General features: G+C 42.0%; 1 protein-coding gene and 1 non-coding gene across 4 annotated transcripts in view; one reads left to right on the top strand and one right to left on the bottom strand.

Annotated features, from left to right (window-relative positions):
- Positions 1–25,884, bottom strand: part of LOC126175739 (TATA element modulatory factor) — a 173,250-nt gene extending 147,366 nt beyond the window's left edge. For 2 of the 3 annotated variants that reach the window (XM_049922689.1, XM_049922691.1), the window contains exons 1-3: positions 25,733–25,884; positions 25,197–25,560; positions 10,378–11,137 (exon numbers count right to left, since the gene is read on the bottom strand). In XM_049922689.1, coding sequence (XP_049778646.1) covers positions 10,378–11,137; positions 25,197–25,524 — 1,088 coding nt within the window. In that variant the 5' untranslated portion in view covers positions 25,525–25,560; positions 25,733–25,884. The remainder of the gene's footprint in view (positions 1–10,377; positions 11,138–25,196; positions 25,561–25,732) is intronic. The other variant, XM_049922690.1, reaches the window with a different exon arrangement.
- A 545-nt stretch (positions 25,885–26,429) lies between these two features.
- Trnai-uau (transfer RNA isoleucine (anticodon UAU)) lies at positions 26,430–26,521 on the top strand. Its single transcript is given in 2 exon segments — positions 26,430–26,467; positions 26,486–26,521. It is a non-coding gene; the product is annotated as a tRNA-Ile (tRNA).
- The last annotated feature ends 330 nt before the right edge of the window (positions 26,522–26,851 follow it).

Genomic DNA, 26,851 nt, shown 5'->3' with positions numbered 1-26,851 from the left:
GTCGGAGAGTCACTCTGGGTGGCGGTTGTGGTCAAGAGGCGATTGTTTCCACAGGGAGAGGTGCCACTTGTTGTTGGGTGGCCGGAATCGCTGCCATGGCCGAGTTCTTAACAATTATAGGCCGTTGTGGGGTCGACTTCTTTGGTGTCCTTCTAGTATATTTCCGTAGGAGTTCTTGAAATTTTGGGCAGCCACGGAAGGTCGCTGGACGTTCTTGTTCACAATTGGCGCACTTTGGGGGCGCCGTCCTAGGATGGGTACAATTCGATGATTTATGGGATCCACCGCAGTGGACGCAGCGTGCTGGCATGCTACAGTAGTTCGCTGTATGCTCGAAACGTTGGCAATGTCGGCACTGCACTGGTCCTTCTTTACTATTATAGGTTTCTATTATCACTCATGTGTAGAGCAGGTATTTGACATCATATATCTTGTCACTGTCTTTGCCGGATGGGAGGGTGACTCGGCACACAGGTTGCGGTATCAATTGTTTCGTCTTCTCGTCGCGTTCCTTAAATTGGTAGACTTGTAGCACGTTGAAGCCTTTTTCCTTGAGGGCATAGTAAAGTTGTTCTTCGGTAACTTCCGCCGGAAGGCATTTGACAACTACTTTCAGTTCCCTGTCGTCTGGTGCTTGATGCGTAAAACAGGAGAAGCTGTGGTTCGTGAAGTATTTTATTGCACGCCTTTGGTCTTCGAAGGACTCAAAGTGGTATTTGATGCGGTCCTTTTGGTATATAGCTTTAAGAGTGCCCTCTAGAAGTCCGTTGAGCGTTTCATTGAGGTGAACGTAATCCTTTGTGTAATAAATTGTGACTGGGGGCAATTTGCGAAGCACATTCTTGTCTCTGTCCACGGCTTCTGCGGCATTAGAAGTTTGTGCCTGCGGCTTGTTGGTGGTTGATGGAGGCGCAGCTCGAGGTGTCAGTGGAGCGAATCGGTTCGTTGTGGGAATGGTCTCCATTCGTCTCTTAGCTGGGTTGGCTAAGTCCTTGGCTAATGCGTTGCTTCTGCGCCGTTTGTTGTGTACGAGTGTAAAGTCCCCCTCTGCGTGTGGGGAGTCGTCGTCGTTTTCTGCTGGAAAGGCCGCTGCCACCTCCGCGTCGTCGACCGTTTGGTGGGAGTGCTGTGATTCGACATCTGAGTCCACAGATGGAGATGCCAGACAGGTGTCATTATCCTGCTCTTGCGTTTCCCGTGAATAGTGGATAAGGCGTTGTATGTCCTTCAGCGTTTCTTTGTCCTCCTCCCGACATATATCGAGTCTTCTGGCGTAGTCCTGGCGGTCGTCTTCATTGCTGCGTCCGTCGTGATGTGATGTATGGCCGACGTCTGAATACGGTTTCGTCGTGTGGTGTGTAGTCTTCTGCGGTCGAATAGCGCCTGTTGATCGTTGTTCTATCCTGTCATGAACCGGTGCCGTAGCCTGGGTCGTCAACCTGGGATCCGTCCTGTGTGGAGTGGCCGCTGGGGCGTCCGGCGAGCCAGGCCCAACCGACCGACCAGCGGCCGACTCCGGCGCGTCCGAGGCGGCTGCCCCGGCCGCGCGCGCATCGTCCTCGCTCGTCCGCATCGCGAACTCGACTGGACACTGCACGCGGCAGAGGACGCACAGAGACGGCACGGCATATGTGAAACACAAAATCCAATGGGGCACTACACAATGCAGGCAGCCAAGGTAGAAGCAGGGCAGAGGCCGGTGCCGGCTGCGTTGTGTGGCGTGCACTGTGCTCTGACCAGCAGAGGCGCCGCTGATATGCTCCGTCTCTCTCTCTCTCTCTCTCTCTCTCTCTCTCTCTCTCTCTTTCTCTCTCTGCCGTGGGAAACGTTTGGAGCTACCGTTCTTTTTTTCTGAATCACTGATTGTTCACTCCTTTCAAATATTCAACTCTATGAATCAGTTCAGGAGCGGATCCCCCATCTCTAGTTCCACCTGCTGCAAACAGCTGAGACAGTGATACTGAAACTACACAGTGCTGCACCCGCCTGGTGGGGGATTGGTGGGCTGTGCAGTCATCTTGTTTCACTTTCCATGTTATTCTAGGCAGCCGGGAGGTCATCGACACTGCCCTCACAGCTGACAACCCAAACAGTGCAAACGACAGTACGAAGGCCACTTGCCATGCCATGTAAAGTGTCCATATCAACGCGGAGAGCATGCGCACTAGCACAAGTGATATTAGCTAGTAGCACACATGAAAATCAGGTGGTACTTGTGGTTTCAAGCGTTGTGTGGCAAAGAAAAACACTAATCATGCTTGCGTTAGTACAGTATTTTCTTTAACAACTGCAATCTACATCCTTCTGGATCTGCTTACTATATTCATCTCTTGGTCTCCCTCTGTGATTTTTAATCCCCACACGTCTATCTAAAATAAACTGGTGATCCCTTGATGTCTCAGAATGTGTCCCATCAACCGATCACTTCTTCTGCTCAAGTTGTGCCACAAATTTCTTGTCTCCCCAATTCTATTCAGCACCTCTCCATTAGTTACATGACTGACCCATCTAATTTTCAACATTCTTCTGTAGCACAACATTTCGAAAGCTTCTATTCTCTTTTCGTCCCAACTGATTACCATCCATGTTTCAGTCCCATACATGGCTACACTCCAGACAAATTCCTTCAGAAAAGACTTCCTAACTCTTAAATCTAAATCCTGACAGACTTTCTACTGACATAGTAAGTTGTGAGGAAACTTCTTACATTAGAAGCACTATCCTTTTCAAATAACAGTTTTGATCATGCTCGGTGATTGCAATCAAATATGTGATTTTGGTTTTCTGTATGTCCTAACTAAAACAGTTAGTAAAAAGTAAGAAAGGTGTTTGTTTCTGTGTGCTTCTCTACAATTTGAGAAACAAATTCACCATTCACGAATGACAATCTAAAGCTGAAAAATAAAATTACTCTTCTAGTTTTCACTTTCTCTCCAAACTGTTCAACTAAAGAAATGGAGACACATCAACTATCAACTGCATTATTTTGTTTCTTTGATTCTACTATAGGCTACATTCAATATCATCTGAAGGTTTAAAGTGTAGTCTAGCTTGTATACAGAATAAGGATATTTTTTCTTATAGGTTCTCAAAATTTTAAAATGATTTTTCTGACAACTGTCTACAGCAAAAATTTCTACTAATTGACTTCTTAGTTTGTGACTAATAATTAAACAACTGGATAATATTTAACAAATTATATGAATCATTCAATTATCAAAGTATAACACTGTTTTTATTCCCAAGTCAGTTTACTTAAAGTTTAGTTTTCTTATGTTTTAGACATCTTTACCTTGATGTTGAAATACCTTTATTATTTGCACATAGTTGTTAAAGGTAACAATCTTCTAGCAGACCACATGTCTATGACAATGATAATACAAAGTTTCTTAATGACACTGATGTTTGTAACCAACCCTCCCTCTCCCTCTCTCTCTCTCTCTCTCTCTCTCTCTCTCTCTCTCTCTCTCTCTTTCTCTCTCTCTCTCTCTCTGTGTGTGTGTGTGTGTGTGTGTGTGTGTGTTTTACAACTAGAATAATCTTGTTGAATTCACATGCTGAGAACATCCCAACTCAACTGGAAATTAGGAAAATAGGTGCTCTGTAAACATGAGTACATAGGATACTTGCAACTGACGATGTACCCAGAAAGACGAAGTGAAGAACAATTCACAAATTTCTCTCTAAGGTCATACAGAGATGAAAATAGAGTTTCACAACATGTCAGGTGCCTCAAATCACTACTTGACTGGTCATGGTAATTATGCAACAAAGGCTCCCTGCACAAAATCAAGAACAAATGATCAGTGCTTTTGGAAGTGTGGGTATCACAAACCAGTCATTGTGGGACTGCGCATTCTATGAAGGTGCATCAAGTCACTGTACGCAGGCAGTGAGGATGCGAGATTGAGCCTATGCTGTGTTTTCCTTTTAAGTATAGCCATTTGCTGTATTTAGGTAGTTGAAATCACCTATCACAATAAATGTTTATATTACAATTTGCAGGCAGGGAAGGGCGTGTCCTGAAAGAGTGAAAGAATTACAACACTTGGGTGTTCTCCAAAACCAGTGATCACCGGCAAATCCTTCCACTCCAGAAGTTCCAACAAAAGAAGACATCAGCTAAGCCTCAATCAGGGCTAGTGGCAGTCACAGCTGATTTCTCTACCGCTTTTAGGTTGGCAACGTGTATGTTTCGTGTAGTCAATAGGATGATACTTTCATGTAATCAACGAGAGGTGAGAAAAGAAGCAATGAATTTCTAGCACTGTCTCTTCTTCACTGCTGTCACATATATCATGCTGTTTTTTTTTCTGAATATGACACGAATTATGAGGTTGTGGTTGGGTTGGAATGTGACAGTTTGGTTTTCGGCAAATGTGAAAGTTAAAAAACCTGATTGTGGTCACAAATTGATCTGTAGTTTAGCTAAGGTTCAGGTTAGTGTAGAATGTGACAGTTTGGTTGTGAGTTGGTAAATTCAACAAATGTGGAAGATAAAATACATAGTTGTATTGACAGATCCACCTGTAGCTTAACCGAGGCCTAGGTTACAACAGAATAACAGTTTTACTCACAAAAATTTACTTAATAATCATTGTTATTACATACATATCTTTCTCCTGCATACGTCATGAGTTAGAGGTTGTGGTTATGTTTGGACCTAACAGCACAGTTACATTAAATTAACAATTTTGGTTGCCAAAATATTTGCCTGTTTCTTCCAAATGTGTTATGATTTCATAGGTTGTGATACGTTGACATAATAATGTGATGATATTCCTCTGAAACACATTGCCTGCCCATTGCTTAGAACCAGCAGCTGACACAACCTCTTGCCATTCCGTCATACCTCATGGTGAACACCAACGACATTGCTGCACAAAACACAGAAGTACGCTACTAGCTCTGATCTAGAATTTTACTGATGAAATTAATAAAAAACTTGTTGTTAGAATCTTCTATGTGTGTTATATTAGTAAACATGTCATTATTACTAAAAGAGTCATAGAGCTAGTCCACAGTCCCACAGTATACAACTCAATTTCAACTGGAAAAGAAGAGAATCTAAGAATTTGAGATGTAGTGCTATAGAAGGATGTTTAAAATCAGTTGGGCAGATAAGATATGGTATGAAGAGATTCTTCAATAAACCAAAGAGGACAGGAATGTGCAGAAAATGGGGGCAAAAGAAGGGACACAATGACAGAATGTGCATACTGGTGGGAGCTGTTGAGGCTAAAACCTGTAATGAAAGACAGAGACTGGAATGTATCCAGCTGAGAGTGCAGGGTGAAAGTTCTACTCTGAGTGTGAGGTGAAGAGGCTGCCAAAAGAGAGGAGTTCGTGGCAGGCCACATCAAGTCAGTAAAAAGATTAAGGGTAATGCATATCCCATGATGGTGAGAAGACATCCACACTGATTTTGAGATGATGCAAAATGGGAATTTCTCTCTTCATTACACACCACGTGTTTTGGATGAACTCTGTAAATCACTACTAGACATGAAAGCAATGCTATAAGATGTCCAGCAAAATGGCATAATGTGAGAGTTTCTAGGAGCATTACAGAATGACCAGACTAGACTCCAACTGATGATGAAAAAGGTATGAAGCGAAACATTTATGCTCATGAATCACTACAGATAACAACTCTCACAGACTCAGTCAGGTCTAGGGGAATGTTCAATACTAGCTATTGGCTTTGACCTTTGATCTGATGGCTGCTGCAGTGTCATATTTTTGTGTGTATTTTGAACTGATTTTCCATGTAGCCTTACATTCCATCAAATGTAATCTTGTTGTTTTATAGAGAAAGTAATATGTTAGTCTTTGATGTTCATCAGAAATGGAAATCTGTCTTTGCACAGGATTTGAAATTGTTTTTTAAGTATTAGTAGTAATGCAAAATATGGAGGCAGTTGCGGAGCCCAATTCTGTTGCTGATTTTGAAGGTACGGAAAATAATCCCAAATTCCTCCTGTTCATTTCACTATTTTGATATTGGATGATGAACTGAGAGAAATGATGAATGTAATCAGTTTTGCCAGACAGTACAGCCTAATTGCTAGTTATTGTATCTGTAGTGTTTGTGGCAGTGTTTCCAAGAAATGTGTGTATGACTTGTATATGTGGTGCTGCTCAAAAGATCTTATGTGGCAGTCTATTCATAGCGAGATGTGGTTTGATAATTCATGGCTTCCTATGAAAACAATTTTACTACTTTCTTACTACTTTTGCTTAAGATCTCCTGTTTGGCTTGTGGCTCATGAGATATAGACAGACTGTAAAAATGTCACAGACTGGTATTTGTTTTGCCAGGAAGTTTGTTCGGATTTTGTTATGAAAAAGAGATAAAAATCGGTAGGCTGGAGGATATAGAAAGTCACAATTTGCAAAATACAACAAAAAATAAATAAATAAATGTAACCAAATAAATGGGAGATGTTATTGAACCACGGGTGTCAGGAACAGTTGTGTCAAGAGATCACTCTTCTCCAGACATGATTTGTAAGGTATTTGAAGGGAGGATAGCTTGTATTGTGTTTCAGTTAGTAAAAAGTTACACAGCAGATTGGTCCATTATCACAGATGGTGGGCCAGTTAAAGGGGTTACATGAAGCTCGGTAGATGCATTTGACTGTGAATCATTTCACTGAATTTAGGGATAAAAAACAGGAGTGTCTACAAACATAATTGAAAGTTATTGGGGGACAATAAAGATTATTATTGTGTGAGAGAAAAGGAGAATTTCAGTGCTACACAGTCATTTACATAAGTATGTCTGCAGGAAGAATGTTCCACAAAATAGCTGTTTGCTTGAGGAAGTTTTTGGAAGGAGAGAATGTTTGTGGCAAGGAAAGAAAGGTTTTTATTTTGAAATGGTTGTGGATTTTTTGTTATTTATTTTAATTTTTACATTTTTTGTTTCGTGTTTGGTATTGAATTCTTAGGGGTGTGTCTTTTTTTTTTATTAATGGTTTCACAGATAGCATTGATTTCTTGGACATCAATCTATTGGGGATAATCATCTGCTATTGGTAAGTACTGCTGCATATCTATTACTGAATTTTCATTTCTATAGTAATTCTGCCCAACAGGGACTTGCTGTTTGGCGGTTCTTGCAGTAAGTGGTGATGTTGGCAGTTGTTTGAGATTGTGTGTTAGCCAATTTGTAGGAGGCATGGGGCAAGTAGGGCAGCAAAGCAAAGTGGGCTGTGGGAAGCCGTAGTGCTGATTGTGGGAACATGCAGGAATGTGATGGGGAAAGGTTTCGCTGCTAGGTGGTTTGGGAAGGAAGGGGGACAAGTGGGAGGAGGGAAGGAGTGGGAGGAGGGGAAAGGAGTGGGAGGAGGGGGAGGACTGGGAGGAGGGGGAGGACTGGGAGGAGGGGGAGGAGTGGGAGGAGGGGGGAGGAGTGGGGAGGAGGGGAAAGGAGCGGGAGGAGGGGGGAAGAGTGGGAGAAGGGTGGAGGAGTGGGAGGAGGGTGGAGTAGTGGGAGGAGGGTGGAGGAGTAGGAGGAGGGTGGAGGAGTGGGAGGAGGGTGGAGGAGTGGGAGGAGGGTGAAGGAGTGGGAGGAGGGTGAAGGAGTGGGAGGAGGGTGAAGGAGTGGGAGGAGGGTGGAGGAGTGGGAGGAGGGTGGAGGAGTGGGAGGAGGGTGGAGGAGTGGGAGGAGGGTGGAGGAGTGGGAGGAGGGTGGAGGAGTGGGAGGAGGGTGGAGGAGTGGGAGGAGGGGTGATGGTGGAAGAAGGGGAGAGGAGTGGGAGGAGGGGTGGTGGTGGTGGTGGAAGGAGGGGAGAGGAGTGACGAGGGGGAGGAGCGAGGAGGGAGAGGAGTGAAAAAATAGTGAATTACAAGGGTGTGTTGTTGAAATAGAAAGCTGTGCTGTGCTTGATTGGGAGAAAGGAGGGGATACGTACGTACAGGGCAGGTACTAGCAAAGATTGAGTTGGGGCTTATGGGAAAGTAGAAAACATCACAGGGAGAGTTCCCACCTGTTCAATTCAGAAAACCTGGTGTTGGCAGGAAAGATCCAGATGGAGCAGGCTGTGAAGCAGTCGTTGAGCTGAAGCTCATTGCATTGAGCACCACATACAGCAACTGTGTGGTCCAGCTGACTCTTTGCCCCAATTTAACAGTGGCCATTTATGCTGACAGACAGCCTGATAGTTGTCTTGTCCACATAGAAAACAGCATGTTGGTTGCTGCATAGTTTGTAGATCACATGGTTTCTTTCACAGGTAACCCTGCCTTTGATGGGACAGGAGACATCTGTGATTTACTGGAGTAGTTGGTGGTGGGAGTATGTGCGGGATAGGTCTTGCATTTACATCTATTGCAAAGATATGAGACAGAGGCAAGGAGTTGGGTGCATGGATGGAGTAGGGGTGGAAAAGGATATTACAGGGTTTCAGTGGGTGCTGGAATACTACTGTGAGAGGCGTGGTAAGGACGGTGGGTAGGATACTCCACATTTCAGGGCATAGTAAGAGGTAGTCGAAACCCTGGGGAGAATGACGTTCATTTGCTCCAATCCTGGGTAGTACAGAGTCATGAGGGGAGTGCTTCTTTGTGGTTAGAGTGTGGATGTGTGAGAGGTGGTAGGTGACTGGAGAGACAAGGTATTGGAGATCTGTTTCTGTACAAGATTGGGTGGGTAATTTCAGTCTGTGAACGCCACAGTGAGGGCCTTGGTATATTTGGAGAGGGCCTGCTTGTTGCTGGAAATGTGACACACACATGGGTGGCTAGGCTGTATTGAAGGGAATTCTTGAAATGGGTTGAGTGGTGGCTGTCAAAGTAGAGGTATCAATGGTAGCTGGTAAGATGGTTATGGACAGAGGTATTGATTGCCTAGGGCATCCCAAGGAATCCTTCCTGACCATGCAGTATGCCAAAATCTTACCTATTGATCTAGAATGAGGGTGAGGATGTCCTATCCAAATTCCTCCATAATGACATTTCCCCCATTTGCTTCACCTGGTCCTCCTCAACCCAACAAGCCACTTTCTTCAATGTCAACCTCCACTTCAAGAATGGCTACACCTTGACCTCCGGCCATATCAAACATACCAGCCACTAGTAATACCTCCATTTTGACCCACTCCGTACCAGGAAATCCTTCCATCCAGCATAGCCAGTCGTGGCAGCTGCATCTGCATTAACAGGGCTCTCTCTCCAAATATATCAAGGGTCTCACTGGTGCCTTCATGGACTGAAATTACCCACCCAATCTTGTACAGAAACAGACCTCCAGTGCATTAATCTCCAGTCACCTACCACCTCCCACATACCCAGTGTCTAGCCACAAAGGAACACTCCCCTCGTGACTCAGTACCGCTCATGACTGGGGCAACTGAATAACATTTATAATATCCTTTTACATCCCTACTCCACCTCTGTCCCCAACCCTATCTCAAGGCTCATATCCCTGCAATAGGCCTAGATGCAAGACCTGTCCCATAAATCTTCCTACCACCACTTACTTCTGTCTGCTCAGAGGCATCTCCTCTCCCATCAAATGCAGGGCTACCTATGAAAGCAGCCATGTGATCTATTGACTAAGGTGTAACCAAACTATGCTGTTTACTACAAGGGCATGACAGCTGACAAGTTGCCTGATCGCATGAATAGCCACTGTCAAACTGTGGCCAAGAGACAGCTACACCATCCAATTGCTGAACATGCCTCAGTTCAACGACTGCTTCACAACCTGCTTCATCCGGATCCTTACTACCAAAACCAGATTTTTTTAATTGGGCAGGTGGGACTCTCCTCGCAATATGGTGTATCCGACATTCCCATAACCTTTGAGAATCCCTGTCTTCCACTTACCTATCCCCTTCCTTACTCCCACTCCAGCTCAACAGCCTACTATATCACCAACATACTCTTTTCTACTTCTCTGCTTTTCTGCTCCCCCTTCCCCCACCTCCAAAATCTCCAGACACTGCACCAATTAGCGCTACCCTGTCCCTGCATGTGCCCACAAGCAGCACACCTTCCCCCACCCCACCCTGCTATGCCCCCCCCTCCCCACCCCCTGCCTCCTCCGAACCCCAGCAACAGGTTGCTCCTCCCATAAGGTGCACTTACAACTCAGCCTGGCCACAGTGGTCAAAGGCAGTGGCCATGTGTGTGAATTGCATGTAGGCCCTATGTGAGTCTGTACATGTTTTCTACTTCAGATGAATGCCTTTCTGTGCAAAGCCAGAATGAATAGCAGTTTTTTAGTTGTGCTTGTCAGTATGACTCAACATTGCCTTTATACAGTTAGTAACAATATATCCTTTTCAATACATTGAAGTTATTTCATCCTTGACTTTTTTCACTGTTTGTTTCAACAAAATAAATATTAAAAAGTGAATCACAACTTACATCTCGACTGGCGTCTGCAACTCTCCAAATGCTTCTTCATATGAGCAAGGCGCAACTGCACTTTCAGGAGAGATGTACGGTGATGAAGTAGTCCGTGACGTTCGTCCACTACATGGGTCCCCCAGAACCTCTACAGAGCTTGTCGTATCGGGAATAACCTCTACAGACTCTGGAGAACTAGTAGCAGCACATGACCTAACACCTGTCACTGAAGACGACACAGACATATCTGGGCTCATAAGACCCAATTCTGATTCTGGAGATGTTGTGAAACTGCTGCCACATTCCGAGCCAATCACTTCAACACTCTCCGATGACTTTTTGTCACTTTCAGAAGAAATGACAGATAGTCTATTATGTTTAAAGCTACCTGTCGATGGAAGTTCACGCCTATGAGTAACAACCACAGTATTCTGATCTCCATCATCAGTACTTTGCCCCACAGTCACAACTTTATGGTCCACTGCACAACACTCAGCATCTGCATCTGTATCTTCACTCTCTACAACTAGTTTACTCCGGCTAAATCCTTCATCTGAGCGAAGTTCACTTGGATCGTCACAGAGTGCTGATGTCTCATCACTATCCATGTAACTGAGAACTCCCCCTTCATCCCAGCTCTTCTTTCTCTTCTTTGCAGCTATGCTTGCATCTTTGTTCCTGGAATCATGCTTGAGAGAACTTGTGCGAATGAGACCACCTTTTTTAGGCTGCAATGACACTGGATCTGAGCTTTCATCGCCATATACTCCAGCATTACCTGCAAAACATACAAACACATCCCTCTCAGCACACTCAAGGTTACTCTCATCATACTGTGTGTGATATGTGTATACTGACTACTATTTAAGAAATAATCATCATTAGCCTTGGAGCTGCTTTGAACAGATTAACTATAGTGAAAGGTGATTACTTTGAAGACATTACACTCACGTTCAGAAAAAACAGAACATCCTGAATGACAAGAAATAGGACATTCATATTCACAGGACATGTACATTAGTATGTTCTGCAGAAGTGATTAGCATTTCAGTCACCACAGTTCAGCATGTGTCCTGTTGCCTCTTAGGCACAGGAACTGCCATGGACCCTGACAACTTGTTCCATGCATGATGGCATCAATGTGTACAAGGCATGAATGGCATCCTATGGTGCAGCAATCAATGCTGCATTCACCTGGTTCCAAAGTTCATCTGTAATGGTTGGAATTGGGTGACAGCACTACACCCATCATTTCACCACATCCCACACATTTTCGATTGGCAACAGGTCTGGTGATCTCATGGGCCACGGCAAAGGGCTGACATCCCTTGACGCAGCAACATGTGGTTCTGCATTGTCTCGCTGAAAAAGGGCATCTGGGGACATAGAGGGTATGGCTACAGGTCACAGGATGTCATTCACTCAGATGACACTGGTCACAGTGCCCTGGACACACACCAACTGTGATTTGTGGTTGCACTCAACAGCACCCCACACCATATGGCCTAGAGTTGGTGCTGTAGATCTTGTGAGAATGCAGTCACTGTGATGTCGCTCCCTCCATCAGTGGCAAACCAAAATACAGCCATAATTTTCAAACCATGAGAATCTGGATTCATTTGAAAACACTATCTGATGTCATTCCTGTCCCCAATGACATTGGTCCACACACATATTCATCAAAGGTAGGCAAAGAAGTGGACGATGCCCATTAACCCACGTGTCACCCCTGTGTTCCACTGTTGCACCAGAGTTACGGAGAACGCAGATCTGTCCTCCAATGCCATTAGGATGAGGGGGAAAGGGGGGGGGGGTTTCTCGGTGGTGCGACCTGACCCATATCATCATGTTCTATGACCTTCCGCGGCTCCCACAAGAGCAGCAATTTCCCGGATGGATGCATCACATTCTCTCAAATGCCAATAATGCACCCTCTTTCGGTGATTTGATGGTACGGTTCACGCATACATCTGTGAGGCGTCCTGCAGGTCTGCTCAAGTCACACTGATCTATGACCTGTGGTTTGGAGCAACAACGAGAGATGCAGGCATGTTTTACCGATAGGTGGTGTTGCACCACAATACTGATGATCACCTACAATCTACGGAATGTTATGTTTCAACTGCAACATACTAATGCACATGACCTCAGAATATGAACATTCTGTCTAGTCATTCAAGGTGTTCAGTTTCTTCTCCTTATTTTTTTTTTCTGAACATGAGTATCTCTTCTACTCCAACAACATCCATGGCAGTCACAACTATTTAAAAGCTAGGACTAGTTGCTAATAGACAAATTTAATGGAAAAATATATGTACTGCAGAGCTGTGAAGGGAACAGAGAACTTATTTAAGATGTACTTTGAAGTTTTCATGGTAAGATGTTAAAAACTAATCTTTCTTTCTAGCTGTTTACAAATCATACATATTTTCAAGAATCTGTTGGCAGTGTTACACCTGAAAAATTAACAAACACACTATTAGAGTATGACTAGCCGTAAGTGTGAAGTTCATGACTTAATACATAACTGATTTTTTTATTTTTACTGAAACAGGGAGCACAGCAATAGCGCTTACAGTCTTGTTGATTATACAAGCTGAAATGCAACTCTCTACAAAGAAAAACCAGTGTTTCGTTACATACACACATGTCGACAAAGAAAGAGAGCACTATTAGACAGAATCTCACATTAATGTTACAGAGTTAGTGATATGACTAGTCAACACAATGTACAGACTCTGAACAACATTCTGGTTATTAGTCCTCAGTGCTGAATAGGTATTATCCTTTTAGGTTTCTCCATGTCAGTATGATGTTGGGTAAGTAAGTGAATATTCACATTTCCTCTACAGCAAGTCTGCTAATTGTTACAGATTACAATAGTTCCTATACCATGATCAGCATGATGCACAACCCTAAAGGTTAATACAGGGTGATTCAAAAAGAATACCACAACTTTAGGAATTTAAAACTCTGCAACGACAAAAGGCAAAGCTAAGCACTATCTGTCGGCGAATTAAGGGAGCTATAAAGTTTCACTTAGTTGTACATTTGTTCACTTGAGGCGCTGCTGACTAGGCGTCAGCGTCAATTGATGCTAAGATGGCGACCGCTCAACAGAAAGCTTTTTGTGTTATTGAGTACGGCAGAAGTGAATCGACGACAGTTGTTCAGCGTGCATTTCGAATGAAGTATGGTGTTAAACCTCCTGATAGGTGGTGTATTAAACGTTGGTATAAACAGTTTACAGAGAATGGGTGTTTGTGCAAAGGGAAAAGTTCTGGACAGCCGAGAACGAGTGATGAAAATGTAGCACGCATCCAGCAAGCATTTGTTCGCAGCCCAGGAAAATCGACTCGCAGAGCTAGCAGAGAGCTGCAAATTCCACAATCAACTGTATGGGAAGTCCTACGAAAAAGGTTAGTTATGAAACCTGAACGTCAACTACCCGAGGCGATGGATCGGCCGCCAGGCAGCCCGTGACAGAGCACTTCATCACTGGCCTCCAAGAAGCCCTGATCTTACCCCCTGCGATTTTTTCTTATGGGGGTATGTTAAGGATATGGTGTTTCGGCCACCTCTCCCAGCCACCACTGATGATTTGAAATGAGAAATAACAGCAGCTATCCAAACTGTTACGCCTGATATGCTACAGAGAGTGTGGAACGAGTTGGAGTATCGGGTTGATATTGCTCGAGTGTCTGGAGGGGGCCATATTGAACATCTCTGAACTTGTTTTTGAGTGAAAAAAAAACCTTTTTAAATACTCTTTGTAATGATGTATAACAGAAGGTTATATTATGTTTCTTTCATTAAATACACATTTTTAAAGCTGTGGTATTCTTTTTGAATCACCCTGTATTTCTAGCTCCCATCCAAAATATGCTGACAGGAAAAAAATAAAATAAATAAATAAAAAAAATGGAGACTAATGAAATTTCAAGAATATACCGGTAGTTGCCTAGGTAACATACTTAAGTGTTTAACACTGCAAGATCACAGGATAATGTAAGTGTGAGATAAGACAGTGCAGATGTGGAATGCTGATACATTAATAACCCATGAAACCTCCAGATAGTTCAATGCATGCATGCAAACATGCATATGTCATGTTGTCCGGGTGCTGCATGTCATTTTGTGGGATAGAGATCCAAGCCTGTTGCACTTGGTCCGTCAATACAGAGACAGTTAATGCTGTTTGTGGATGACGCTGGAGTTGTTATCCAATGATCTCCCAGATGTGCTTGATTGGAGACAATTCTGATGATCGAGCAGGCCAAGGCAAATGTGGACACTCTCTAGAGCATGTTGGGTTACAGAGCCTGTTGGGTTACAACAGCGGTATGTGGGCAAGTGTTATTCTGTTGGAAAATGCTCTGAGGAATGCTGTCCATGAACAGCAAAACAAGAGGTATAATCACCAAAACGATGTACAAATTTGCAGTCATGTGCATGCGATAACAAGAATTCCCCTGCCATCATATGAACACATCAAACCATAACTCCAGTGTGTGTAGCACGCAGGCAGGTTGATTGCAGGTCCCCAACTAGCCTCCACCTAACCAACACATGACCATCACTGGCACCTAGGCAGAACCAGCTTTCAGCTCGTGTTTGGCACCACTAATGTCACAAATGGTGATGGTTTGGAGTTAGTGGAATACACACTACAGGGTATCTGGCTCAGAGTTGCCCTAGAAGTGACCAATTTGTAACAGTTCATTGTCAGTGTGGTGTCAACTGCTGCTCAAATTACCGCTACAGATGCAGTATGTCATTCTGGAGCGCACACTGAACACAACAGTCTTCCCTCTCAATAGCACCATGTGGCTGTCTGGAGCCCAGTCTTCTTGCAATCATACATTCTCGTGACCACTACTGCCTGCAATCATGTACTGTGGCTACAATCCTGCCATGTCTTTCTGCAATATCACAGAAGGAACATTCAGCTTCTCGTAGCCCTATGACACGACCTCATTCAAACTCAGTGAGGTTCTGATAACGGCACCATCATCGCCTTGAAGGCATTCTTGACTAATATTAACTCACCACGTCCAATCTCAAAGGTAACTAACACCGACTCTTATTTGACTGATGCGAAATTTGAATTGACGTCATCTCTCAGACATAGCATACCTAACAACTTTTATTTATGTTGTACAACTCCTTTTTGGTGTTGTGATTTTTTTTCTTCGTCAGTGCAGTTATTTTCTGGAGTCATATACAAACTGCCTAAAAAATGAAATAATGAAGAAGCACCCAAAAGACATGGTTGTTTGTGCGCACACACACACACACACACACACACACACACAGTACATGTGTACACACACACACACACACACACACACACACACACACACACACACACACACACACACACACACACAGTACATTAGTGTTGTTCAAGTATACTGTTGTTACCGGGCCTAGTTGGGGGCACAAACAGTGTTAGATGATGTGTGATCGATGTGAATAACATGTAAATACCCCACATAATTGTGTGAGACAGCATTATAAGTGCCTGATAGAGATTGAAAGGGAACCCCATTGTGGGCCTCCATTTGGCCAGCTGACTCTATTGTATATTTTTATCCAAATTTACAGCAGCCGGTTGTTGGACTGCACGGGAACATGAACGCAGGCACACTCTTTATCAAAGTTCTGGTTGACCATCACAAGTGAGGATTGCAGAATTGTGCACCAAGCACATCATAACCCCTTCACAGATGTGCCTATCATCCAAGATTAAGCAATGGACTCGCTGCAACATTCTGTGTTACCTCGTACCATTGGTCAAAGCCTAAGAGCAGCTGAGCTAGGGTATTTCCATCACATGCTTATAGTAGACTGCAGTTACGACGACACAAACGGCTGTGTTTGAAGTGGTGGTGTGACAGAAAAGCATGGACTGTTGATGAATGTTAACACATTGTGTTCAATGATAAATAGTTGTTGATGAATGTCACCACATAGTGTTCAGTGATAAATAGTGGTTCTGGACTACACAGGTGATCGTTGTCAGTGACTAAGATGGTGCCTAGGGGAGAGGTTCCATTCAGACACACCAGTATCCTGCATCTCGCTGTATCATCTCTAACTCGACAGTGCGCTGGTTCTATTTTTCAACAGGATAATGCTCATCCACACACGGCACATGCCTCTATGAACTTTCTGCATGATGTTGAAGTACTCCCATTGTTAGCAAGATCCCTAAACAGTCCCTGACAGTGCAGCGTGGGACAGATCGGAAGTTGACTCTATCCTAGTGCCAGTATCCAGGACACGTAAGACCAGTTACAACAGTTGTGGGCCAGCTTGCCTCAAGAGAGAATACACTGGTTTTGTGAGGCTTTTCCCATTACCCTTCTGGGTGTTTCATTTTTTTTGGTCAGGCATCGTATGCATACAGGTGGGTGTCTCATCCTGGAGCCTGAGTGGCCTGTCCTTCCTTTTTTAACTTCCCCCAACTTCTCCCTCTCTCCTCCCCCATAAAACCATTCATCCAGAAATCACAAAGCTGGCACTCAGGGGTGGAAATTTTGTAAGATGCCTGGCTATCAACCTCACACAACAGTCCTACTGCACACCTCTATAGAATAAACACTTTTTTTGACCTTAGCTGCACTGCCTCAAAAGATTATGCTGTGGCCAGTTTTGTGAAAGTATGCTAGCAATCCCATCTGCAGGTGAACACCAGAGAGACTTCCAAGATCAAAGAAAGAATCTGGTGACTCAGTTAATTATTATCCTCATTCTGGTGCCACCATAATTTAGCATGCACATTGGTGCCCTGGAAGTTCACACCAGGTGCCACATTCAATGTGTGTCCATTGATCTTGACTTCTGGTATCTGTATGTGATTTTTATTTCTCTGAAACTGTGTTGTACAACTGGTTGTCAAAGGGTAAAGGGTTTGCTTTTGAGCTAGTTATACACCAGTGCCATTGTTCTCCTGTTTGTGTTTGGTACAGATGCTCCTAGGTTTCTGATCAGCACACCTGCCTCATCAGTAAATGCAGTACAACAGTTCTTGAAGCATCCTCCAACGTCCAGGCAAATTGTTTATGTATGTCAAGAACAGATGCAGATCAAGCACCAAACCCATGACACACTATATTTACTGTTTGCCCACTCTTAAGAGTGAACATTTGTTTACATGACCCTCTCTTCTTTATCTATACTAATAATAAAACTGTAAAACCATCATGTCTATCTGTTTGAACATACCAATCTCCAAAACCACTAGATGAATTTTCTTGGAGTTTTCAGTTGTAACTTGAATGTAGCTTAGAGGTATGTACAGGCTTTATTTCATCAAAGTTGGGGGATAACAGTAAAAAAGACATTATACTTTAAATTTTTATCTAAATCTGTTTTGTCTACCAGTTGGAAAATGCTAATCTCCCAAACTACTAGAACTTTTCACGTGATTTTCATGGGTAAGATGAGCATATCTTGTAGTAAGCTATGGGGTTTATTAAAAAAAGATATCTTAATTTAAAGTTTTTAGATAAAACTGCCTGCTCAGCTCAGTAGTTCAGACGTTTACCTCAGTGACATGATCTGCATTGTGTAGTATTCCAAAGAAGCAATAGATGGCACTGTTTGTTTTCTTAAAATGAGTGAGGGGTATTTTTTTTTTTTTTTTTTTTTTTTTTTTTTTTTTTTTTTAACATTGAATTTACTTGTTTAGGATATATGGTTTACTGATTTCGCTTTCTGTATCAGGAACTTAATGGCATTGCTTTGCTTCTTTTGATATGTTTTACTTTAGTTCTTTACTAGTAAAAACAAATTTACTGAATTTGCTTTGTGATTTTGGTGTCCTACTCATAACATTTTCATTTTTTTTGTTTGTTAATAAAAATGCCTAGAAAACAGTTGAGTGTTTCGGAATACACCAAAAGGCTAAAAGACTGAGGACTTTGTGACCTCAAGAATCCATGAAGATTGCTAGGTGAGACTTATTGCTCGAGAACATCAGGCTATAACTTGCTCTTTGGAAATACCTTCCAAAAGTGAGGAGCAAAGTAGCTCTTATCAAAACCGTCACGTATTAACTCGCTCGTCAGTACCCTTCCCTCACATAGTAAACAACTGAAGTTCTCAGTGTGTTAGCACAGCTGTTTCATGGTCTATCCCGTGTTTGAAGCAAATAAGCTCTTGTTCATGTCCCCAATCATACTACTTCAAATGATGCATACAAAGAAGCTTCATAAATCAAAAAGAAATTCCACACATAGGAGATGAGGAGGAGGAGGAGGAGGAGGAGGAGGAGATCAGTGTTTAACGTTCCATCAATAACGAGGTCATTAGAGATGGAGCAGAAGCTGAGATTAGGGAAGGATAGAGAAGGAAACTGGCATTGCCCTTTCGAAGGAACGATCCCGGCATTTGCCTTAAGTGATTTAGGGAAATCATGAGAAACCTAAATCAGGATTGCTGAACATAGGTTTGAACCATCATCCTCCTGAATATAAGTCCAATGTGGAAACAACTGCACTACCCTGCTCAGTTCCATAATATGAAATCTAGGGCACAGCTATAAATAAATACCCAGGCAAAGCTGGGTTTCTCAGTTAGTTATTTAACTATGACTTCATCCATGCAAATAGAATGTCACCAACACCAGGACTAGTTGCCCTAGAAGGACATGAAAATTCACACAATTGAGTGTTTTGGCAAGCTCACAGATGCTAACAGAATAACTTTTATTATGTAGCTCTACCACAGCTGAGTTTGTGAGACCATTTACTGCTGGCTTCATAGGCAGCAACACCGAAGTGACGTAAAATGGTCATTCACAGGAAATTTAAAAATAAATAAATAGAAAATTTACGTTCCTGCTTTCGGATCTTTGTTCCTTCGTCAGGGAGGAGAAAGGGGAAGAGGGGAAAGTGGATTCAGTTACTCACAACCCAGGTTATGAAGCGACAGTGGAAAGGTAAACAGGGAGGGTAGCAAAGATGGAGGCATGGGTGTCAGAGGGAAGCCAAAGATATTCTACTGATATTTTGTGCATCTATCGGCTGTACTGAGCTGAGGTAAGTACTGGCCAGCCCCTCTATCTCTTTGTTACTATTTGTTTTACATATTTATATGAGATTCTCCATTAATCATTTAAACAAATAAACAGGCAGAACTTGGAGGGAGATATGTCTTTAATTATAGATCACTTACTCATACCCACCTTTATAAATGAGTTTCACTGCCTCACATATCAGTCTTTCAGAAATTACACACTAACTTGCCAAATGATCACATAGGTACTTAAGGGGGGGGTGACGGGAGGAGGGGTGGGCAATATTTTTAGCCACTGGTAGGAAGGAGTTGGAAAGAAAAACATAGGTACAAAGAAGGTAACTGTGAAGAAACCATAGGTAACAGAAGAAATATTTCAGCTTATCAATGAAAGAAAGAAGAACATAAATGTTCAAATCAAGAATACAGGCCTACAAGTCACTCTGGGATGGAATAAATAGGACGTGCATGAAAGCTAAGGCGAAATGGCTGCACAAAAGATATGAAGAAATTGAATGGGTTTCAGAAGGACTGGTTCAGCATATAGGAAAGACAAAACCACCCTCAGTGAAATTAAAAGCAAGGACAGTAACATTTAAGAGCACATTGGGAATTCCACAGTTTAATGCTGAGGAGAGACGACATACGTGGAAACAGCACACTGAAAGCCTCTATGAGGGAATGGCCTCATGTGTTGACATAATAGAAGAAGGAACAGGAGCCAACAGGGTAGAGTGAGAGGATCCCTTATTAGAATCAGAATTTAAAACAACTTTGGATGATTTATGATTAAATAAGGTAGAAGGAACAGATAAAATTCCATCGGAATTTCTAGTCACTGGGGGAAACGGTAAAAAAGTAACAATTCAAGTTATGAATATAATAGAGGGAAACATTCCACGTGGGAAAAATATATCTAAAAAGAAAGATGATGAGACTTACCAAACAAAAGTGCTGGCAGGTCGATAGACACACAAACAAACACAAACATACACACAAAAATCTAGCTTTCGCAACCAAAGGCTGCTTCGTCAGGCCTTTACAAATGTCTGCTTGTGTCTGTGTATATGCGGATGGATATGTGTGTGTGTGTGTGTGTGTGTGTGTGTGTGTGTGTGTGTGTGTGTGTGCGCGAGTGTATACCCATCCTTTTTTCCCCCTAAGGTAAGTCTTTCCGCTCCCGGGATTGGAATGACTCCTTACCCTCTCCCTTAAAACCCACATCCTTTCGTCTTTCCCTCTCCTTCCCTCTTTCCTGAAGAAGCAGCCGTTGGTTGCGAAAACTAGAATTTTGTGTGTATGTTTGTGTGTCTATCGACCTGCCAGCGCTTTTGTTTGGTAAGTCTCATCATCTTTCTTTTTAGATATAACAATTCAAGTTGGTGCATAGAATGAATGAGGCTGATGATATACCATCAGACTTTCAGAAAATTATCATCCACACAACTTTGGAGATAGTAAGAGCTGAGAAGTATGACAATTATTGCAATCAGCTTAACAGCTCATGCATCCAAGTTCCTGAAAGAATAATATCCAGAAGAATGGAAAAGAACATTGAGCATCTGCTAGACAATGATCAGTTTGGCTTTAGGAAATGAAAAGACACCAGAGATGCAGTTCTGACCTTGCAATTGATAATGGAGGAGTAAAGGAAAATCAAGACACACTGACAGAATTTGTCAACCTGGAAAAAGTGTTATACAATGTCAAATGGCACAAGATGTTCGAAATTCTGAGAGAAATAGTGTAAGCTGAAGGAAAAGGTGAGCAATATAGAATACATGCTTGAACCAAGAGGGAACAATAAGGCTGCAAGACCCAAGAACAAAGTGTTTGGATTAAAAAAGGGGTAGGACAAGGATGCAGTCTCTCGCCCCTACTGTTCAAGCTATAAATCGAAGAAGCAATGACGGAAATAATAGAGAGGTTCAAGAATTGGATCAAAATTCAAGATGAAACGATATCAATGACAACATCTGCTGATGACATTTCTATCCTCAGTGAAAGTGAATGGTACTTACAAGACCTGTTGAATGGAATGAACAGTCTGATGAGTATAGAACACAGATAGAGAATAAATTGAAGGAAGATGAAAGTAGCAGAAATGAGTATAGCGAGAAACTTAACATCAGAACTGGAAATAATGAAGTACATGAGGCTAAGGAATTTTGCTACCTTGGTGGCAAAGTAAACTATGATGGATGGAGCAAGGAGGGCATAAAAAGCAGACTAGCACTGGTAAAAAGAGCACTCCTGGCCCAGAGATGTCTATTAGTGTCAAACATAGGCCTTAATTTGAGGAAGAAATTTCTGAGAATGTTTGTTTCAAGCTCAGTATTGTATACTAATGAAACATGGATGGTGGGAAAACTGGAGCACAAGAGAGTTGAAGCATTTGAGATTTGGTGCTACAGAACAATGGTGAAAATTAGTTGGACTTATAAAGTAAGGAATAATGAGGTTCTCTGCAGAATCAGTGAGGAAAGGAATATATAGAAAATGCCGTTAAGAAGAAGGGACGTGTGTTAAGATTGCAGGGAATGACTTCCATGGTACTAGAGGGAGCTGTAGATGATAAAAATTGTAGAGGAAGACAGAGACTGGAACAAATCTAGCAAATAATTGTGGATGTTGATTGCAAGTGCACAAGGAGAGAAAAAACTAGCCTATGGTTCATCATGACAGTTAACTTTCAGTTCCATATTCGACAGGTTATTCTGCAACTGTAACGAATGGTATGTTGGTCAGCTGTTGTATTGTAGCTAAGTTTGTAAAGTTTTTGAAGCTTGCAAAACATAAATCTTAAGCTACTTGTAATTCGAACTAGTTGTAATTTAAATTAAATTTTTTAAATAGATTTGATGATGAGCAAGCAGCTTGAAAGCGGTCATGTGGAAATAAAGGAAAGTGATCTGGAGATCAAATTTGGACAGGTTCCTTTTATTTTTTATATACATCATGAAATGTTGTCTGAAAATGCTGCATTAATAGTCAGATCTGACAGGATTTCAAAAGTGGCGCTAAGATTGGCATTTTCTTCAATGGTAAGAAATGTAAACTAATGCACTTTATAAAATGCAAAACTGTAATATTCTCTGACTACAATATCAGTGAGTCCCAACTGGAGTCAGTAAACTCATACATATATCTGGGTGTAACAATTTGTAGGGATATGAAATGGAATGATCACTTAGGAACTGTTGGAGCTAAAGCAGATTGTAGATTTTGATTCATCGGTAGGATAATCGACAAATGCAGTCAGTCATCAAATGTCGTCATTTACAAGCTCGTGGTAGCGTTCTCGCTTGCCAAGTGCGGGGTCCCGGGTTCGATTCCCGGCAAGGTCAGGGATTTTCACCTGCCTCGAGATGACTGGGTGGTGTTGTGTCGTCTTCATCACCATTCATCCCCATTACGGCCAGAGGAAGGCAATGGCAAACCACCTCCGCTAGGATCTTGCCTAGTACAGCGGTGCGGGTCTCCCGCATTGTCCCCTACGCTCCGTCAAGGAGTATGGGACTTCATCATCAATACAAAGCACTTGTATGACTCATCATAAAATATTGTTCAAGTAAATGGTACCCATACAAAACAACAATAGCAGAAGATATGAAACACATATAAAGAAGGGCAGCAAGTATGGATACTGGTTCAAAATTGTTAAGGCTTTCGTGGCCACTTGTTGACAAACTGCCTATAGGCTTCTGTCTCGGGTTCTTCGGCCGACGTTCATCTAATGATTTTTCTGACGTTTCGCCAGCACGAGTGGCTGGCATTGTCAAAGCTTCACCCTCCATTGCCGGTGGTGAACTTCTGGTGGTGAAGCTTTGACAATGCCAGCCACTTGTGCTGGCGAAACGTCAGAAAAATCATTAGATGAACGTCGGCCGAAGAACCCGAGACAGAAGCCAATAGGCAGTTTGTCATGGATACTGGTTCATTTGACCCGTGAGAAAGTGTCTCAGAACTGCTGAAAAATATGGTCTAGCAGATGTTTAAAAAAATAGATGCCAACTATTCAGTGAACATTTTAAAAATTAGTATTATACGATATGAGACAAGGCAAGCTAACTACAGAGAGGCATTTAAATGGTAATTCTTCCAATGCCTAAATAGATCGGCAAGAGGCTAAGTATGGTACAATGGGAACTATCCCCTACTGTGCACTTCACAGGGTATTGTGTGTGTGTGTGGGGGAGGGGGGGGGGGGAGGGACGGAGGGGGGAGAGGGTGTTTATCAGTCTTATACTGAAAGTACCAGATGACAATGAAGGTGATGCGGTGGTTGGAATGCCAAAGAAATTTACAGGCTACTGTGTATAAACTGGGCCAACATGCAAGATTGGCCACGTACCATTTACAATGCCACATTATGACCTATGAACAGGACTTTCTCCCTGCCTCATCCATATGCTGCAGGAGAAATACTGACACTCTGATAGAAACAATCCCAAATCACAGTCCTACATTTCACACACTACATCCATCAACCAATGAACTTTGAAAATAATACTGATCCATGAAAGTCATACAGGAAGCTTTTACAATATAGCATTCTCTCTAAATTACCCTGAACAAAGTCCAGAAATAGGATATTGAGGAATACTATAAACGAGTTATGGGCTTAGACCAGTGATGTAGGAAACATGTGACAAATGACATAAACAACATGGCAACTTTATGCGTGTTGATGTGATATGAGTGACAATTTTTTTCAAATGGTCTAAGCTACGGATCAGTCGTCACAACAACTACTTTCCTTTAGTTTCACATTCACTGACTTCATCAACTCACAACCGAAGTTTCAGCTGCCAATATAATCTAGATCTCAGGCAAAGTTACAGATTCGTCTGACACCACAACCATGAGTTTTTACTTTCACACAAACTGGCTTTGCCAACTCACAACCAAACTGTCAACTTCCAACCTAACATAGACCTCAGGCAAAGCTACATCTTTCTGCTTTCACATGCATTGGCTTTGCCAACTAAAACCAAAACTGTGTGTACATGCCCGAAAAGTGACACCACAGCAGTCCTTAACATTACATCAGTGGTCAGACCCAATGACTCATAGCAAATACTCCTCAACACCAGAAATCAATGTACATCATCTCTTTGTAAAATACTGATATCTGAAACTGCACACTTTCAGTAATAGCTGATGATAACAACACTGTAATCCAAGGTGAGGATAAAGCATAAAAGTAAAGAATGAGAAGCACAGTGAAGTTGACATTTTCTGAAGATCAGTTCAATACAAACTGGATATGCTACACACTGGAAAAGAAATTTAAAGGAACCACTAATGACGTTCACTGATTAAGCTTTGAGAGAAAATTTGACAGGAGACGGAGAATTTCTATTTTGACACTAAAATCTGTCGAGGAAAAAATTTAAAGAAAGATATAGGCTCGTAAGAAAAGTTACAACAATTAGTTGTAGAAAACTTATGACCATTTTGTTGGCAATTACGTATCATATAGTGGAAACTGGCGAGAATGAGATGTTATTTGAATAATTAAGTGTGCTGACAAATGTACTCCTCAAAATAATAGGAAATGACAAATGAGGTATATATGACAGAACATAAGAGATACTTGTATAACTGTACAGTGCAGATTGAGAGATTACAACTCAGTGAGAATGGTCAATCAGACAATTTGTACTTCGTTTTTACTTTTTTGCTTGGTGGAAGTAGCTACTATAGTCTCCGTTTGAAAGCAACTACAAAACTTTAGTGGGACGCAAATAGCAAAAATGGTTTGTGTTAAACAAATGATGATAAATAAGTATGAGATGGTTATGTCTTACCTTCCGATGTCCTTGGATTTTCAAAGAAAGATCCAGTAAAAGAACCCCATAAACTTGCTGTCATATTCAATTTACTGTTTCCTTTCGGCGACTCCTTTTGGGACGAGATGTCGGTATCGCTAGGTTTATCCGACGCCAGTGTGTCCACTCCTGACTTCAATCCCCATGTAGCGAAAAAGTCGTCGCTTGCAGCTTCTAATGTGGGATCTCGTGTCTCTGGATGTTGCTCATCTTCCTTTATATCTAGTGCTTTATCTATAGTTTTCTGCGCTTCTTTCAGGGCATTTTTGGCAAGACTAGCTATCCCAGACGCATCAAACCAGCTCATGATCAACTGATACTCGACATAGTCTGCAAGAAAACACTGCAGCAGAATTATGTTATTTAGTATGTACGGCAAAAAAGCAAACGAAATGTGCCTGTAATACAGTGAGACCGATATTTTTGTCTATAATTAGGATACTATCAATGACTACCAGAAATAGAGAAACGGTCAGTTATCTAGGAACTATCTATTTAAGGTTACTAATAATTACCTGTCACTTGAACGAATTCGGCGAGTGCTCTATTCAATAGGAAAACCGAATACTTGATTGCAACAATAATTAAGTAAGTACTACGTAGCACAATTTACAATGTATTTTTTTAACAATGAGACCACGTAAAAATACGTGTTCTGCTACGTATATGTAAATTATCTCTGCAATAGACGCGTACGTGTTTATTTTGAACAGCTGATATTCACAGCATAAGATCTCTGCGCATGAATTAACGTCAAAACATACTGTAAACATGTATGGGTGTCTATCGAGGTAACATGTGTGGAACAGCAACGAAATGTATTATTTGAGTACGTAATAATTCAAAATATTGAATACTTCAGCCAGTGTTCATAACTATTAAATTATCCATAAATTGGTAGCGGAGCATTCCATGATTAAACACAGAGCCAATAAATTTTAAAAAAGATTTTTACCAATACCTTCTAAGCGAAATTCCAGTTTTTATACTTCAAATTCCAAAATACAGGATTTTCACAAACAACCTCTCTGACTCAAAAACACCTCAGAGTTAATAACGCTATGAACAATGATTGCACTCGAGCAGTGAAAATATAAAGAGATTAGGACAAAAAATATAAACAGTAAATATCTTACACAATAACTATAAAAAAATACGTAAAAATATATTTATACTGTATTATAAATTATTGTAAGGCCTACTCACTTCAGTGCTCCAGTGGCGCAATCGGTTAGCGCACGGTACTTATAGACAGTAAGTCGTGAGCAATGCCGGGGTTGTGAGTTCGAGCCTCACCTGGAGCAATATTTTTATTCAGCTCACGTACTCTGCATTCAACTAATATTATATGCTTACATGGTTTTCATCTAATTCCGCTCCTTTTAATGTACATTTTTTTTTTATCAAACCTGGGCTAGAGTAGCACAAGATAGAACACACGTTTCTGTACCCAGCGAGTGGAAGACAGCTATGGCATCTACTTTCAACCCCGTCTCCCCTTCCCCCTCCGCCTTAAATAACAATAAAATTCTCAGAAACTGAACTTTCATCGTGATCAGTCACAAGAATAGACGAATCAGTCTGAAGAAGGAAGAAAATTGTTCGTGATATACGACAATTTTCGAAACAAGTTC

This window comes from Schistocerca cancellata, chromosome 3 (genome assembly GCF_023864275.1).
Source record: "Schistocerca cancellata isolate TAMUIC-IGC-003103 chromosome 3, iqSchCanc2.1, whole genome shotgun sequence".
Classification (NCBI taxonomy): domain Eukaryota; kingdom Metazoa; phylum Arthropoda; class Insecta; order Orthoptera; family Acrididae; genus Schistocerca; species Schistocerca cancellata.
Note: the sequence above shows the minus strand (reverse complement) of the source record. Positions and strands in the feature narration are given on the sequence as shown.